Here is a 15,828-nt window from a genome sequence, read left to right as displayed (position 1 = left end):
TGTTCCTGGGTGCAGCTTTGGAACCTGCAGAGACTTTGCTTTTCTGTGGCATTTCTGGCCTCCACAGGGAAGAGCAGTGCCTGCAGATCTATACGGTGTGCGTGTCTGTCCTTGTGGGCACCAGGGCACTGCTGGGATGCTGGGCACAGCTGGGATCGCCAGCTCTGTGAAACAGCTGAATGTGGCCTTGATGCTGGTTTGGTGCTGGCCCTCGGGGGACCAGCCCGGCACTGACCGGGCAGGGGGGATCCTGCCCCCAGCTGGCGGCTCCCTGTGCTCCATGACCCCGCACTGCCAGCAGCAGCGACCTTACGGAATCATGACACGTCCTATGTGCTTGAAACCACCTGCAGAACCGGAGGAAAAAGTTTCAGCTGCGGTGAGACAAGCGTTTCTTGGGGAAGGCTCCTCTGGAGGGGTCCACAGCTCCCAGGCAGCGCACAGCGAACGCCAGTGGGGAGACGGCATCGCTGCCCGAGAGCGCCGTGCGGAGCCGGGACACGGCGGCCTGGGGCAGCGCTGCGGAGAGGCGCTGTCCCGGTCACCACAGGTGTCCAGGTGCGATGTTGGCCGTGCTCGGGGGGATGGATGCTGTGCCCGGCTGGGATCGATGCTGTGTGCCTGGGGAATAATGCCGTGTCCGGGGGATGGATGCCGTGCCCAGGTGGGATGGATGCCGAGCCCAGGTGGGCTGGATGCCGTGCCCAGGTGGGTTGGATGCCGTGCCCAGGTGGGATGGATGCCCTGCCCGGGTGGGATGGATGCCGTGCCCAGGTGGGTTGAATGCCGTGCCCAGGTGGGATGGATGCCGTGTCTGGGTGGGATGGATGCCGTGCCCGGGTGGGATGGATGCCGTGCCCAGGTGGGATGGATGCCCTGCCCAGGTGGGATGGATGCCGTGTCTGGGTGGGATGAATGCCGTGCCCGGGTGGATGGATGCCGTGCCCGGGTGGGATGGATGCCGTGCCCAGGTGGGATGGATGCCGTGCCCGGGGACCGGCAGTGCCGGGCGGCTCCGCGCGTGGCCCCCACGCGTGGGCGGGGCGGGGCGGGGCGGGGCGGGGCGCGCGCCCGCAGAGAGCCGCGCGCGGCCCCGCTCGGCAGCGCCTCCCGCCGCCGCGGCACCATGTGGCAGCCGGCCACGGAGCGGCTGCAGGTAGGGGGGGCCGGCCGGGGTCCGAGCCTGAGGGGGCGGCGGGGCCGGCGGAGCATCACCCCCGGACCGGGAGTTTGTGGCAACTTCTCCCCGCGCCGGCGCGGAGGGCGGCGTGCGGGGACGCGCACGCGGTGCGGGTGTCGCTGCCCGGCGGCGCTGGGTGCCGGCAGCGGGCGGCGGCGGGGCTCGGCGGGGATCGCGCCGCTCAGGGGCTTCTCCGCCGTCCCCCGGCTGAGGGCAGCCCCGAGCGGCCCTGCCCGGGTCCCTCCGAGGGTCCCTCGGAGCGGCGCGCGGGGGATGCGGGATCCCGCGGGAGTCCTTTGGCAGCCGCACGCCCAGAGGTCGGGATGTGTCGGGGTCCCGGGTCCCCCCTGGCCGCACCCGCGGTGCCGGCTCTGCCGTTGTTCGTGCGGCTTGTGTCCGCGTTGCACGGTCCGGGGAAATCCGAGACAGGAGAGGGCGAGATGAAATAAAACTCACTCTGTAGTTCCACTGCGTCGGTTTCGTGTAGTTTTCCAGAGCAAGTGCCGAGTGAGAGAATTGGACATCTAGAATAAGGATCAATGGGTACAGCAGATGACAAAAAAAGGTTATTACTACTTTTGCAATTCAGATTGTGAATTTGCTTTGATATGAACAGAAAAATCATCAGTTTAATTGGAGTTGATAGTAGAGTGAAGCTGAGAGATCCATGAGCTTTAATCTTCACCAGTAACAGGAATAATTCCTGGTCTGAAAAAACGGTATTTTTCTCTACAATAAAAAGCTTGATTTTTTTGTGGATAGGAATGATGTACCACGTGCATAGTTGATGGATTCCGGGGTAAATCTATGTGAGCGTATTGTTAGTTATTTCTTTCCCTGTGTTAGTCAGAAACCTCTCTGCTAAACACAAGTGGCAGGATGCCCTGAGTGAAGGAGTTAATGGTCTGGGGTGCTGCGGAGGCAGGGGTGTTCTCTGGGGAGATGCTGATGCAGGAGACAGACCTCAGGTGAGGTTGCTCCCAGCGGCTGGTGACAAAGGAGAGTGCGAGGGAAGGGAAGGAGAAAGGGAAAGCCGAGGTTAGTCGTGTTGTGCTGGTCTGGATTGTGCAGAATGGCTTTGTGTCCCCTTTGTGGAATTAGCGAGGTGTTAAAATAACAAGGTACTATTATGACAAATATCTGATGCTGCCTACAAGAGCATGCAAGGCTAAAGAGAACCAAATGCTTGTGTTTTGCAGAATAAGCTTGTGAGCGTAACCTTGTTTAGCCTTATCCTGTGCACTGTTAGGGATCTGGCCTCAGGCAGTGGGTGGGAATGGCTGTGTGCTGTGAGGAACCAGGGCTGTCTGGAGGAGAGATGACTGATCACTGGGCCTCTAACTTACCTGTTGCAGCAGAACCCAAGCCTGAAGCAAGAGGAGCCTGTGCTCCTTCCTGTTCTGGAAAGGGAGCCACAAACACCAAACACTCAGCAGCGGCCACTAACTTTGTGCAAATCCACTTTGGTTGCCTCTGTCTGGAGTCTCCGCGCATCCTGAGCTGATCAAAATGCTGAGTGCCTGTAAATGCACTTTTTGCGAACAGGAGTTTTTGGGGAAGTACATGAATAACTGTAGGTGCTCTAAAAAAAATCAAGAAATCCAGGGGACTCAGATTTGCAGAATTAAAGGATGCTTTGGACTTGTACCAGCTCCTGAAAGGGGGAAGAAAGCCTTGGAAAAATCAGAGGAAGCCCATAATAATTCTATGTTCACATAAGGGGCTAAATAACAATGTCGTGAATTGTGGACAAAATGAGTGCAGTGAGGGGAAGGATGCTGGGGTAACTAGGATGAGATCCTGGAACTGAAAGCTTAATCCTAATCCATATACGTATGAGCTAGAGTTACATGGGCAATAAACTATCTAATAACCCCAACCCCTCTGAAATTTTTTTTTCTTCAAAAAACCCTTGAAGCCTGGTTCTTTCAAGTGGTCTGATCTTCCCTTGACATGTGACTCATCAGCCTGGCCAGAACTGTTGGCAGTGCTGCCTGGCCCCCCAAGGAGAGCTTGTGCAAGGTATAAATGCATTTTTTTCCCCCTTTTTCCTCCCCCTCAACATCTTAATTTAGTTTCAGGTGTCCCGTGTTGCTCTCTTTGTGCCAGGCAGCCTCTCTCCTGGCACATAACTGCTGTGAAACAAATGCTGGTGCAATGGGGGTGTTGAAGAGGGGCCCTCTGCTTGTCCCTGGCATCACAGGCTCTCTCCTTGGCTGACAAACAAGCGTTGTGAGGCTCTGTGTATGGGATTTTGGTTGTAGCAGGGTGGTATGTGGTCACTGGGTAGAGTAGACGACGTCTTATGGTCTCTATTAATGTATTTTGGGATTACGGTTATGTCAAGTCACTACTGTAGGATATTTGGGGGATGTATAATGGCAGTTACATCAAGCTGATGTATGGGTGCAGGAAGTGTGGAGCTGGCCCAGCTTTCTTGATGTTCTAATGTGTGCATGGTATGTGGAATAGTTTTGACCCAGATGTATCTTGTGTCAATACCCAGCTGTGGGGAAGTGCAAGTCTGTTGTTAGTCCGTGGTGTAGCTCTGTACTAAGTAAAATGGCAAAGAAAATATTTTCATCTCTCAGAATATTTCTTTTGGCTTGGTTCAGCAAGGGAAAGTATGAACTGCCTTTGGAAGTGGATGCCTGTTGGTGCGGGTCAGTCCTGCCCTCAGCTCTAAGGCAAGCTGTGTATGTTTAACTTAAATGGCCATGGCAGTGTGAGGGCTCCTGGTGTGGTCTGACAAGCTGTGCCTGGTCCTCTATTGCTCACGGGCCTCCTTTCCCAGTCCCACACAATGGATGACAAGACTGCACATTCCTGGTATGTTGCCGTTCACGCAAAATCTACTTCTGTTCCAAATTGTGCTCGGTCCTGTTAAGTTTCATAGTTTGTGTTGGAGTTTTTGGCATTGACTGGATGGGTACAATTCCAGTAGTGAGGTCAGCAGCAAAGCTCATGCATACGCAATAGGAATGAAGTGTCATCAGCAGCTGGGTTACAGAATGCAGTGAGCTGGGGCATGAACAGGACTTGTCCCCATTGCTGTGGTAGCTATTTGCTGCTGAAAGTTTCATCTGCTGCTAAAATGTTCCCCCCTTCGCGGAGCTTTGATTTCTGGCTTTGCTGGAATAAGCTGTGTTTTCTTGTTTTTTGTTTTGTTTTTGTCAGCCTGTTCTCTACTTCCCCCTGATGGAAGCTTTTCCCGTTATGCCGCCGTTTAATGAAGAAGCCTCTCTGTTTCTGGAAGATATGTAGAATTAAACGGATTGCAAGAATAAGCTAGAAAAAACGTAGATATTGTGGTTTCTTCTTGAAAATATAATACAGCAAAGCCTACTTCTTTTTTTGCTCTTCCTTTCCTTTCACTTTTTATGATTCTTTCACCTATAGCAACATTGAAGTTTCGTCTGTTTTCTCCAAAGTTAGCAGGACAGGCAGTTACATGTGAAGTCATACATCTGGGATATACCACAGGGATCAGCGAGTCTCTGATGTGATAAGAAGATCATGATTTTGCAGGTAATACAGGATTAGCATTATTCACACTTAGTGTAAGAGAGATGATCTGGGACTGTGTTTGTTTGGGAGACTTTTTAGCTTCTAATTTCTATGGTGGCATTCCTGGCTTGTGTTCAGTAAAGTGCAGGTGAACATATGGAATATGTGTGTACGTCCCAGTCTTCCCTGGAGCGGCAGCCAAGGTTGCTTCAGGTATTTAAAGGTCATTCCCCCTGCTGGGAATGGGGAGACTCCAGCCTGGAGCTCACTGTACCTGCCTGATCTGGTTTACATTGTCATGTTTGCAGCAGACCTTACCAGCAGTTATAAGCAGTGGGCACTGATTTGTGGCTTGATGTTTGTGGCAGTGGCACTTGTTGAAATGATGCCAAAAATATTGTGAAATCTTTTCTTTAGAACTATTTCCAAATGTACCTTCTGTGCCTGGTTCAGCTGCCCTTGGCAGCACAGCTGGGGTTTTGGAGCTCATGGTCTCAGTGATGCTCCTGGGAGGACTCTGAATTGGTATTTGAAAACAAGCAAGGTGTTCTCACAGCCTGAGACAACATAGCCTGGCTGCTATTTGCTTTGTAACCTAAATTTTCCTGGAAGCTTGATGCCAGACATTGTTTCTAGATAATAAATCCCAGGGGGCGCATAGTTTCCGAGGTCGTGCTGTTTCTACCCCCTGTTTATAAGTTTCCCTGACTCTCTTGACACTTGTGGGTAATAGGGATCACCATGTTCAAACAGCTTTTCCCCCAGAGCAGCAGTGCTGGTGCTGCCCAGCCTCGTGCTGTGGTGCTGGGTGTCCCTGAGCTGAGCCATGCTCATGAGCCCTCTTTTTAGAGATGGTCTCACTCTGCTTGTGTGGGTGGTACAGGGGATGGGCTCACATGAGTGGGGACCCAGCAGAGAGGAAGACAAGGGTGCTGTGTCATGGAGCTATGGGCTGGACACTGCTTGGCTTCATATGGGCATGCAGATAGCCGAGTGTTCACAGTAGGACTTCAGTGATTCTCTCTCTGCTCATCTGGAAGTTCAGTATTCTTATTGAAACCCACAGTTTGGGGCCCTATTTGGGCAAGGATTTAATAGTGGATGGCTTTAGTGTATTCTCATATTGTTAGAATGTATTTCTTTCATGAAGTAGAGTTCCACATCTCCCCTAATGTGCTGTGAAATACTGCGCAGGAGAGCTGCATGTGGGCAAGATGAGATGAAGTGAAGTGGGTGATGAAGGGCAGGAAGCTTCAAGTCCTTTACTGGGGCAAGTTTGATTTCCTGAACCTCAGGGCTTAATTCTGCCATCATGTAGCTTGTGCAGCTCCTCTGAAGTCCATGGGAAATAAGATTGTGTAAGGTTGCTTTACTACAGTCTTTGAGTTGCTGGTGTAATATACTTCCACATTATTATGATACAGCAGTAAAACAACAGTGTAGCTATTAATAGAAGTGAAAAAAGTGAAAGCAGCCATATTGGGGTGTTGATGCTCACCTTCAGGCTGGGCTGTGAGCACTATTTTCCAAGGCTTTGTTAACATATTGCTCATTTTACAGGAATTCGTTAATGCACCTGTAGCCTTGCATCTTCAATCTATTTTTATACTTGTAGATTTTGTGACTGTAGACTCTTGCTAAATTTATGTATATTACATGCATCCACTACCACTAGTATACACATCAAATGCCTTTCCTGTATCAGGAGCATTGAAAAGATTTTTCACTAAAGAGAAGTCAGCTCTGGGGTATGACTGCTTCGAGGCGATCACAGGCACTGTGGTTTGGTGGCAAACGTTTGCACGTGTTCAGATGTAATGTGGTTTTAGGTGCCACTGGTACTTTCAAAATGAGCTTCTAATCCTTTTCAGTGTTCACATGCATATGTGTGTTAAAAATGCACCATATAGTCAATTGAAACAATAGTTATCCGATTTTCCAAGCATGTGGAAAACCTTTCTAAACCAAACACAAGTGAGTTGTAAGCACACAAACAGCTGTCCAGGCAGAAACTGCTGCAAGACATGTATAGCAGGACTGATACTACTACTGAACTCTGGTTTCATTAAATATTATGTCAGAAGGAAAAAATGAAAAGTATTTGAAATTTAAGCCTGAGTCATGTGGCTGCAAATGTCTGAAGTCCTACAGCCCGGTGTTTTGGCACTGTATAGCTTCAGGATATCTTTCAAGCATCAGAGTTTTTGTACTTTTTTTTTGCACTCTAGTTTGCTGCTATGACTTTACAGCAGTCAGGAATCTTTAAAACAAACCCCCTGTGATTCCAGGAGGCTCATCTGGCACCACTTAGCTCAGGCAGTTCCTTTTTTTCTACGTTATTTATTGTTTGTACTGAATGGCTCTGGAAAAATGTTAATTTTGTGAAGCATTTTGTGACCAAAAGAAAATCAAAATCAAGTGAGTGCCTTGTGAAAAAGCCCCCAGGGAAATGATATTCAGGGTTCATTTATAGTGTACTACTAGTTTATGTTTATGAAACTGCCAGCCTGTTTGATGACCAAGAAAAAAACTTTAAGCAGTGACTTCCTTGAAGAAAGGGACACTAAAGCATTCAGTCTAAATAGTTCAGAATTCTAAGTACCTGTTTCAGGTTTTGTGTGTCCCTGGTGTCATCCAGCAGGACAGGGCAGTCAGCAGTGGTCTGCCCAGATGTTACTGTTTCCTTCCAGGCACAGCTGTGTTCTCAGCAGACACGCCTTGGGTTGGTGCTGAGGTGTTGGGCTAAGTGTCCTTACCCTTACAGCACTATTGTGTTTTTGATGAGGCTCTGTGCAGGCAAGAGGAGAGTCTGACTACCCAGAGACAAGTAAATGTGTAGTTGAAAAGTCCCTTGAAGCAATGTTTAGCCCTTACAATATTTGTTTTCCCCATAGTGCTTTCACGTGTAGTAATTGAACTTATCTGCACTTCATATAATAGCTAGAAAAGTTACAAGTGACAGCGTTAAGTCTTTTGAGCTGTTTCTGAATAACTGAATCAGAACTCTTTGATCAAACATGGTAAATGTGGGTGATTGTACAAGTGTCCTGAGAAGACCTAATACAACATTTCATTTTTTTTTTTTCCCGCTGAAATACTGAAAATATGGAGTGGCAAATATAAATCTTTGCATAGAATCTGAAGGAAAAATAAAAAGTTGCGTATTGCCAGTGTTTAATGTTCTTTTAATGATGTTGCTTCAACAAAATTACACATAGCCTCATGCACAAATAGCCTCAAAATACACATAGAATGACTAAATTGGTCTCGTTGCGTTGACACCTTGGCAGTTTGGTGACGACTTCTGGAGTGTTGGTCTTTGAAAAACCTCCGTAAGTGTTTTCCTTGGGACCATTTAAATAAATGTACCTTTCACAGGTTAATGGCTGGTTTTGCTTCCAGGCAATGTGAGCAGGAATATTTCTAACCTGACTTGCTGCTGGTGAGTTTTACTGGTGGAGTTACGCTGTAAGCCCAGTGCTTCTGGTTTGGGATAGCACCAGGGCAGTTGGAGTCCTTGCACCATCACTTTTTGTGGCCTTGGGTCTGTGTTATGCCAGACAATTTCCAAGTACCTCCTCAAATGAAAACATTTTCTCCAGATATATTTGATGGGAGCTGCCAAGAACACTGAGAGCAGATAGAAATGTAATTTAGTGTCCTGAAGCTCAGATTTGTGACCACCTCTTTATTCCCATGCCAAGCTCCCTCTGGGTTTGAGAAATGGTTGTTCCATACATCTCATGTGAAACTTGCAGAACGACCCTGGAGAGTCCGTTTACAGGTCTTCAGCTTTGTTCAGGGCCAGTCTTTTCCAGAGAGTGTTTTACCTGGTGGACTGTGCTCTTTTGAAAACTCACCCACTCACTGAGTGTCTGGAGAAGAGAACTGATGTTCAGTCTGGTCCTGCCGGTGAAGTAACTGCTCTGAAGATTCTGCAGTGGGATCTGATCCAAACTTCACTGGGGTCAGTACCAACCTTGAGCCTGGTGACAGAGAGCGGAGCAGGAAACTCAACTATTGGACTGTTACAGGAGATCCAGAGAGTTTGTGTGATCTCATTTGAAATGAACAATATTCTCTGCTATGGAGCCTCCTGAGTAATTCTGCTGGTTGGAAGGCAGGAAAAAAGGAGTTTGGGGTCTGTGAGGGGCCAAGGCGTGGTGATGGTGGCAGCATCAAACACATCTGAACCTGCGAGTTTCTAGCTCTCCTTTCCCTCCCTGAGTCTGGGTGGTGAGGGGTAGGAAGGAGGGTTGGGTGCAACATTCCTTTTCTGAATGGGTGCAGGGAGAGGCTCTCCAGAGTCTCAGCTGCTCTGTGGTTCTCCTGTAGCTGGGAACCAGCTTTCCTGCTGTCAGGATTAATCTGTGCATTCTGAACTGATCATGGTGACAGTGACCTGAAAATGGTAGTTTCTTGGGGAGAGAAATCACCTTTCCCTCCTTCCCCGCCATTCTGCTTAAGGAAAACAGGCAAAACAAATTTCTGTTGTTGTCCATCAAAACTATCTCATCCAGATCAGTATGCTGAACTTGTTTTTAATGTCGTATTAGGGAATTCTGTCCTTGGTTTTCTAGGATTCCCTTCTGCTGGGGAGAAGAGCACTGGAAGTTGTGTTATGGTGCGCTGGTTGTTCTGGCTTTGACTCTGAGCTGGAGAGTGAAAAGACAAGCAGCAAAATTGTTGGAAAAAAAATACATCAGACTTCAAAAACAGGGTTTTAATCCTTTTTCCCCTCATTTGAAGCTATTTATTTAACTGAACCTTTTGCCCGATTTCAGCTTTTCCATATGGCATTTATTATATTTTTTCTGGTTTTTGACCAGAAAAGTACCTCTTGGAACTTAAGCAAACACCAGTTGACAGTTCCTGGAGCTGCCTGGTTGTCAGGGCATAGTGTGGACCTCTGTCCCACTGCTGCACAGTGTGTCAGCAAAAGATAGCAGTGAATTTTTTTCATCTTTCAGAAAATTGTCAGCTTAAGCATTTTTCTTTTTTCCCTAGTCCATGGGAATTTTCTGTGCCTGACTATAAATTTGAATCAGAAAATGCAGAAGCTTGAATCCTGTCCCAGGGTTTTTAAGAAGGAGCCTGTGCAGTGCAGATCTGTACAGGCTTCAGTTTTCACAGCTGTGCTCTGTTGTTTGGATTAGAATTAGAAGGAAGGATATTTTGAAAATTTTATGTCGGCCCTCTTGATAGTGTGGTTAAAAAGGGCCTATTGAGCTTGGTACTGTGTGTTTGAGAAAATCCTGATAGTGAAGACAGCTTTGGTGCCTCCTGCAAGAATGAACTGCTGGAGGGATGTGCAGTGCTGCTGGAGAGTGCCGGGTGCTTGCTTTTTCTGGTAGGCAACAAAGAAGAAAGCCATCGGTGATTTCTCAGACACCCAAAGTCCTGACATCTTCCATCCAAGGACAAGGCACAGGGACTGTTGGGCTGGGTTCAGGTTCACCCTCGCTGAGCTGGGCTGCCCTGGGAGCTGTGGATTTGTGGCCCTGGCTCCCCTCAGGCTGTGCTGCCTGTTGGGATACACGGCTGGGATGATGGGGGAGGTGGAACCCTCCCTGTCACACTCTTGCAGATGGAGCACCAGTGCTGAGGGCTGCAGAGGGGATGTTACTTTCTATGAGATTGGACAGTTCACTTCGATAAATGAGTGTTAAATCACTCAGATTTAGGCATGCAGCCTTATCTTGGTGTGTAGGAATAGACCTTTGAATCCATTAACTTTTATCTTGCCATTTGAGATGGCAGTGTAACTTTTCTCTGCTTTATAAGGAATGTTAGGAAGCGTTTGTTTGTGACTGACTTTTGTTTTGATCTGGTGTTTTCTTTAATGAGAAAAGAGCAGCTCTTTTTTTGTTAAAGAGCCTGAAGCTTGGTGCTGGGACATGTAACATTTTCAAAGGGCAATGTTTTAATCTTGTACTTCTAAAATACAGAGTTGCTATGGAAGGAGGAGTTGAACAATTTGAAAGGTTACAGAAGCACAGGTAGGTTCTCCTGGTGCCTTTTCCCACAGATGGGTGTTGCACTACTCAGTTTTTTTCTTGTTGCTTTTAAAGTCTTGTGTCTTTTAAGGTATTTTAAGACCTTTTAAGGTCTTCCTTACACCTGCCCTTCACAGTCCTGCAGCTTCTGGCTTGGGAACAGGACACAGAGTTCCCAGGACTTAACCCACTGTGAAGGTTTGGGATTTTGTTTTCCTCAATGGTCATCACACGTGGAGTTCAGATCATTTCCTTGGGGGTGTCCAGTGGGAAGTGGGGCTGCCTGGTGTAGGAAATAACCTGTCAGAAATAGCAGTCTTGCTGCATGGTCTGCCAAGGCACAGGGCAGCCTGTCTGGGTGCTGTGGCCAGCCTGAAATCCATCTCTAAATGAATGAGATGACTGCCTTTTGTAATCAAGGGTAGTGAAAAGCCCTGGCACTTCAAGACAGTGAAAAATATTCACTTATTCTAGTAATCAATTCTAGTTAGTGCTTAATAATTCCTTTCCTGAAGCCATTCTCCCCCATCCTGCTCACATTTAAAATGCTGACATGTTTCAGGCTGCAGAAGTGGCAGAGCTCATCTCCCCTAAGGAAAAGTCACATTTGAAGACATGCTGAGCTGCAAGTGTGAGCTGAAATGAGTCATGGGCAGATCTTCAACTGGAAAGAGACTTTCAGAACTGCAGCTTAGGGTTTTCACCCCTGTGACTGGACAAGCTTGAGAGGTTTTCTGAGCCTGGGACTGTGCTCCAGCAGGACAGAGCAGGGTCCAGCTGTGTGAGGCAGTGAGGTCTGTTTAAGGTACCTACATATGTTTGTCAGAAAAGCAGAATCTAAGGAGGCTTTGGATAAAGTTAAGTGCTATATAGTGATGTAGAGCTTCTGAGTGTGGGAGGAGCAGGTCATCAGCTGGGGACTTGAGAGGTCCATGAGCAGCCTGGCATGGCCCAGGAGCCACATCTGCAGAAATCCTGCACTGAAATAGCTCACTTCTGGTTGGTTTAAATTACTTTCAGAGTGTATTTTTATTGCTTTTTTTTTTTCAAGTTGAGTTTTTTATTTCTTTGTATCAGAAGTTATTCATGCTGCTTACATGATATTTGAAAAATAGCCAGCTGCAGTGGGTGGCACTGACCAGGGAAATGCCCATACCTTGTGTTTACTGCACTGGTTCTGAAAGCAACAGCCTGACCTTTCATTCCTCTGTTATGGTCTGAGGGTGTTCTTACATGGATGTGGAGCTTCCCAAGATAAACAGAGTGAATGTGGTTTGGCATTTAAATCACTAATGTTGTATCAAGCTAGAGAGTTTCAGAAGCCATTAATGTCTAGAAGAGATGTTATTTTGTTCGCTTGAGGATAAACTTTGCCCCTGTCTTTATGTGGGGTTTGGTTTTGGTCCAAATTCAGATTTTGAGAGTGTTGGTATAAATCTAAGTGCCAACACTAATGCCAGCAGAGTTACCCTATGTTTCTTTTATTTTGACTGAGAAGAAACTTCATGTGTTGTTTTAAAAGTCCGAATTTTACTTGAATTTTTTTCTTCTCTCTTTTTTTTTTTTTAAATTTTTTTTTTTTTATTTTAGGAGTAGCTATATGAGACAAGACTTAACGTCTGAGAGAGCAGAATGAAATGTTTCTGTATGACTCTTTTTGGAAAGTGTGTGCTGTTGAGGTCATCCTGGAGCAAGCCCTAATGCTGTTTGGATAAGGGGCTGCTCTGCAGCGAGTGCCCCGCCCGCCTGGGGCTGGGGAAAACTGCTTTTCTGAACACTTGTGGAAGTGTTCATGAGCCTCTCAGGCCCCCAGTTCCTCCCCTCAGTGGGGAAAGGAGTGTGGGTCCCTCGCAGGAGGACAGGAGCAGGGCTGTGGCAGCTGCCTGACGTTGGGCTCAGAGCATCACCAGCCCTGGTGTGTTCCCTGGTGGCTGCACACACCTCCAGAGCCTCAGGAAATATCTTCTGTTTTCAGCCAAAACCTGTATTTCTTATTTGTGGATCCAGTCTGTTTCTTACTTTTTTTTTTTTTCCTTATTTTCACATTTTCTTGTGAAAACGTCATGTATTTGTTTCTTCAAAGGATGAAAAATGCCCACTTTGCTTTATATTTTTTTTTTTTCAGCATTTCTCAGGAGCAAACAAATGTTTTTTATCCAGCAGCCCTCATTACGAAACTGAAGTTAAAGAGCAGTCTGCCTCATCCTGGGAAAAGGAAACATTGTTTCCAACATGTTCTTACCCTGGAATCCATACGTGTGCAGTCATATTCTTCCTCGTTTCCCAAAAATCTGTCGGGTTTTAAATTTTAAGTTTTAAACAGTTTTCTGGGAGGTTTTTAAGTCTGGCCTCCACTCTGTAACTTGATGTTTGCTTTAAAACGAACTTAGGGTGCACTGCCAGCACCGTATGTGACTTCCCATGCTAGGTGTAAAGTAATGCAGGTTTGAGGAGTTCTAGATAACAATGTTAGTGACTGCTGACAATTGCAGCTGTGCTGCAGAGCCCTCAGTGCAGAGTGGTTTTGGCTGTGCAGCAGTTTCCAGAAAAGTTAGTCTTTCTAGTATCCCAGTTAATAGGTCTCATTAGGCAGAACTAGTTTTATTTAAGATAGTTTTATTAAATCCCTTCAGTTGGAGCGCTCTGGCTAAAGGAGCGGGTAGAAGCTCCCTTAGCAATGCCAGTGGGATGGACTGGCCAGGGAGGGGACAGAGCTGTTGGGAGCTCTCCAGGGGAATTGGGGACTATTTTGTGACAGGAACAAACTGACAGAGCACAATTTGTCCATCTATTGGAAGTGGATCCTGTATGGTGACATTCCCCTGAGCTGCCTGCACCAGAGTAACACCCCTTGCTTTGCCTGGCTGATTTACCATACTTGGCATGGTTGTTGCACTCTTTGGCCCTTCTAATTGTTCGTGAGTGTGGGTATGAACCGGGAACAGAGATGGTAAAGTCCAGATCTCCAGTGGAACAGGGAGTTGAGCTGGCAGTGCACACCATTCTACAGAAATATGCTGTGATTTGTCCTCTAAGTTCTCATGTATGCAGTAGTTTGTACAGGTCCAGCCTTGGAACAAGGCTTTGGAAGAGTCTGGAGGCAGGTGCCTGCCTGATGGTGCCAAGGCACTCAGTGCCCCTTTGATAGATGTGACCAGCAGCTAACAGGCTCCACAGTGAGAGTCTGTGCCATAAACACTGTGGTGACTTGCTGCTTGGAGCCTTACTGCACACTGCCTAAAGATCCAGGGGTTGCTTTAGGAAAGACTTAATGCTGTTCAGCATTGTACACCTGGAGGTCAAAAGGGAATGTGGTTTTTCTAGCTAATCAGCGTCTCTTGCCAGCTAATTGTAAGTAAAATAAAAAGAGAAAGCACGGAGTCTGGCCAGTGCTTAGTAATGTTTGAACCACAAAGTCTGACGTGGTGTTACTTTTCTGACTTGACTCTATTGAACTTCTGTGGGAGTTTGAAGTTTTATGCTGAGAAGCTTATCTTCACTTCCACTATGTAGCTGTTATTCTTTATGGTTTATTTTGATGTGTTTGTTTGTTTTTCTGAAAACCAGTGGGTCAATATAAAGAATTTGAACAGTAGGTGTGAGATGGCTAAAAAGAGTAATAGTTGCTGCTTCCAGCACTTATATTATAGATACTCCATGGAAGTTAACAGTGAAGAGTCTAATGGGTAGGATGCTCACTTACAGGGGTTGTATTTATGAAGAATATGTGGAATATGTATCTCCACACCCAGGCAGTGTTTGCTACTGAGGGATGTGTCCTCCTTTGGACCTGACCCAGGATCAACAGGCCACTTTGGATGTTGGGGAGGCTGCCCACTCCTGCTGTGTCAGTGAGCATTTTCTTGATTTTCTCCTTCGACTATTTTGCCCTGATTTCTCCCTTGACTATTTTGCCTCCTCCTAGAGCAGCCCGGCCTTGGATGCTGTGTGTCCATTTGCTGACATGCTGTATGGACAAAGGCTGGGTCCTTGCCTGAGGAGCTGAAGAGTCACAAGGGGAGCAAAATAATTTCAGTTTCCAACGTCCAGCGTGATTCCATTAGCATCACCTTAACCCTGTGTTAATGTCTAACAGAATGTGGTGACTAGTATAAATGTTTATTCTTGGTATGTAGCTAGCAGATATGTGGTAGGATTAATGCTAAATTGCGAGTACCCAGTTTAAGTAAAATCAGTTTGTCAGAATGTTTCCTTTTGTGTTTTGTTGTTTTGGTTTGTTTTTTTTGTTTCTAATTGGCAAGAAAATCCACAGACAGGGTTCAGATGGCCAGAGCCTCTAGAATCTCATTATCTTAATTGAAAACTGTCACCCTTTGACATTCATAAATGATTTAGCTAGTACATGATTTAGTCACTGGGGAGAAATGGAATTGACTGTTATAACCATCATTCACTTCTAGATGCTAATGATAAACTACAGCCCACAGCTCTGAAGAATTAATAGCTCTTGGTTTAGAACAATATTTTTGCATAGTGGAACACCTCAATTCCATTATATTTGGTGACATTTCATTCTGGAATAGCTTCATTTAGGAAAAAAACTGGAAGGTGCTCAAAGGACATCCTCTAATATTGCTTTTCAGCTTTTCACACCCTGCAGATGTGTTGTCAGTGCTCTGCATCTTCTTCTTTAGGAAAAAATCAAACTGTTTTGTTTATGTTGACCTTTCGTCACTCACTGGAGGAAATAAGTTGTTTAGACAATGTGTGGGGATTAGCTGTGTAATGAACTACCACGTTAAACAAGTAATTAATTCTCATCAAAACATATATTTTGTTTTGTGCCTGGGTTTTATGCTGTCTTCTGGAAAAGAAAATATTTTTCTGTCTAAAAAGCATTTCCTACCCAGCGACTAGCTTAAAAGAAACAGCTTGAAAATGTTTCCTGGCTGGAGGACAGGATCGGTACATTCAGTTTGCCATTGTGGTTAACATCACTGTGTGTTTTTCTAGCATTTCTTTTTCCTCCGTTTTATGTACCTACTGTTAATAAATATAGGTACAGAAATTACAGTCTGTCTGAGCCAACTGACTTGATCTTTTCATTTGCTAATGCTGATGCTGGGGTTTTGCAAAGGATAATCAGAGGATTCAGGCTTGGCTTGGCTCCCATTTGAAATCACT

The 15,828-nt window shown here is 46.4% G+C and overlaps 1 protein-coding gene across 2 annotated transcripts in view; it reads left to right on the top strand.

Annotated features, from left to right (window-relative positions):
* Positions 1–1,073: 1,073 nt before the first annotated feature.
* Positions 1,074–15,828, top strand: part of PID1 (phosphotyrosine interaction domain containing 1) — an 85,637-nt gene continuing 70,882 nt past the window's right edge. The window contains exon 1 of one of the 2 annotated variants that reach the window (XM_066326305.1): positions 1,074–1,156. In XM_066326305.1, coding sequence (XP_066182402.1) covers positions 1,127–1,156 — 30 coding nt within the window. In that variant the 5' untranslated portion in view covers positions 1,074–1,126. Of the gene's footprint in view, positions 1,157–4,276; positions 4,709–15,828 lie in introns of those variants that run through there. The other variant, XM_066326306.1, reaches the window with a different exon arrangement.

The sequence above is a fragment of the Sylvia atricapilla genome, chromosome 10, assembly GCF_009819655.1.
Source record: "Sylvia atricapilla isolate bSylAtr1 chromosome 10, bSylAtr1.pri, whole genome shotgun sequence".
Taxonomy (NCBI): domain Eukaryota; kingdom Metazoa; phylum Chordata; class Aves; order Passeriformes; family Sylviidae; genus Sylvia; species Sylvia atricapilla.
Note: the sequence above shows the minus strand (reverse complement) of the source record. Positions and strands in the feature narration are given on the sequence as shown.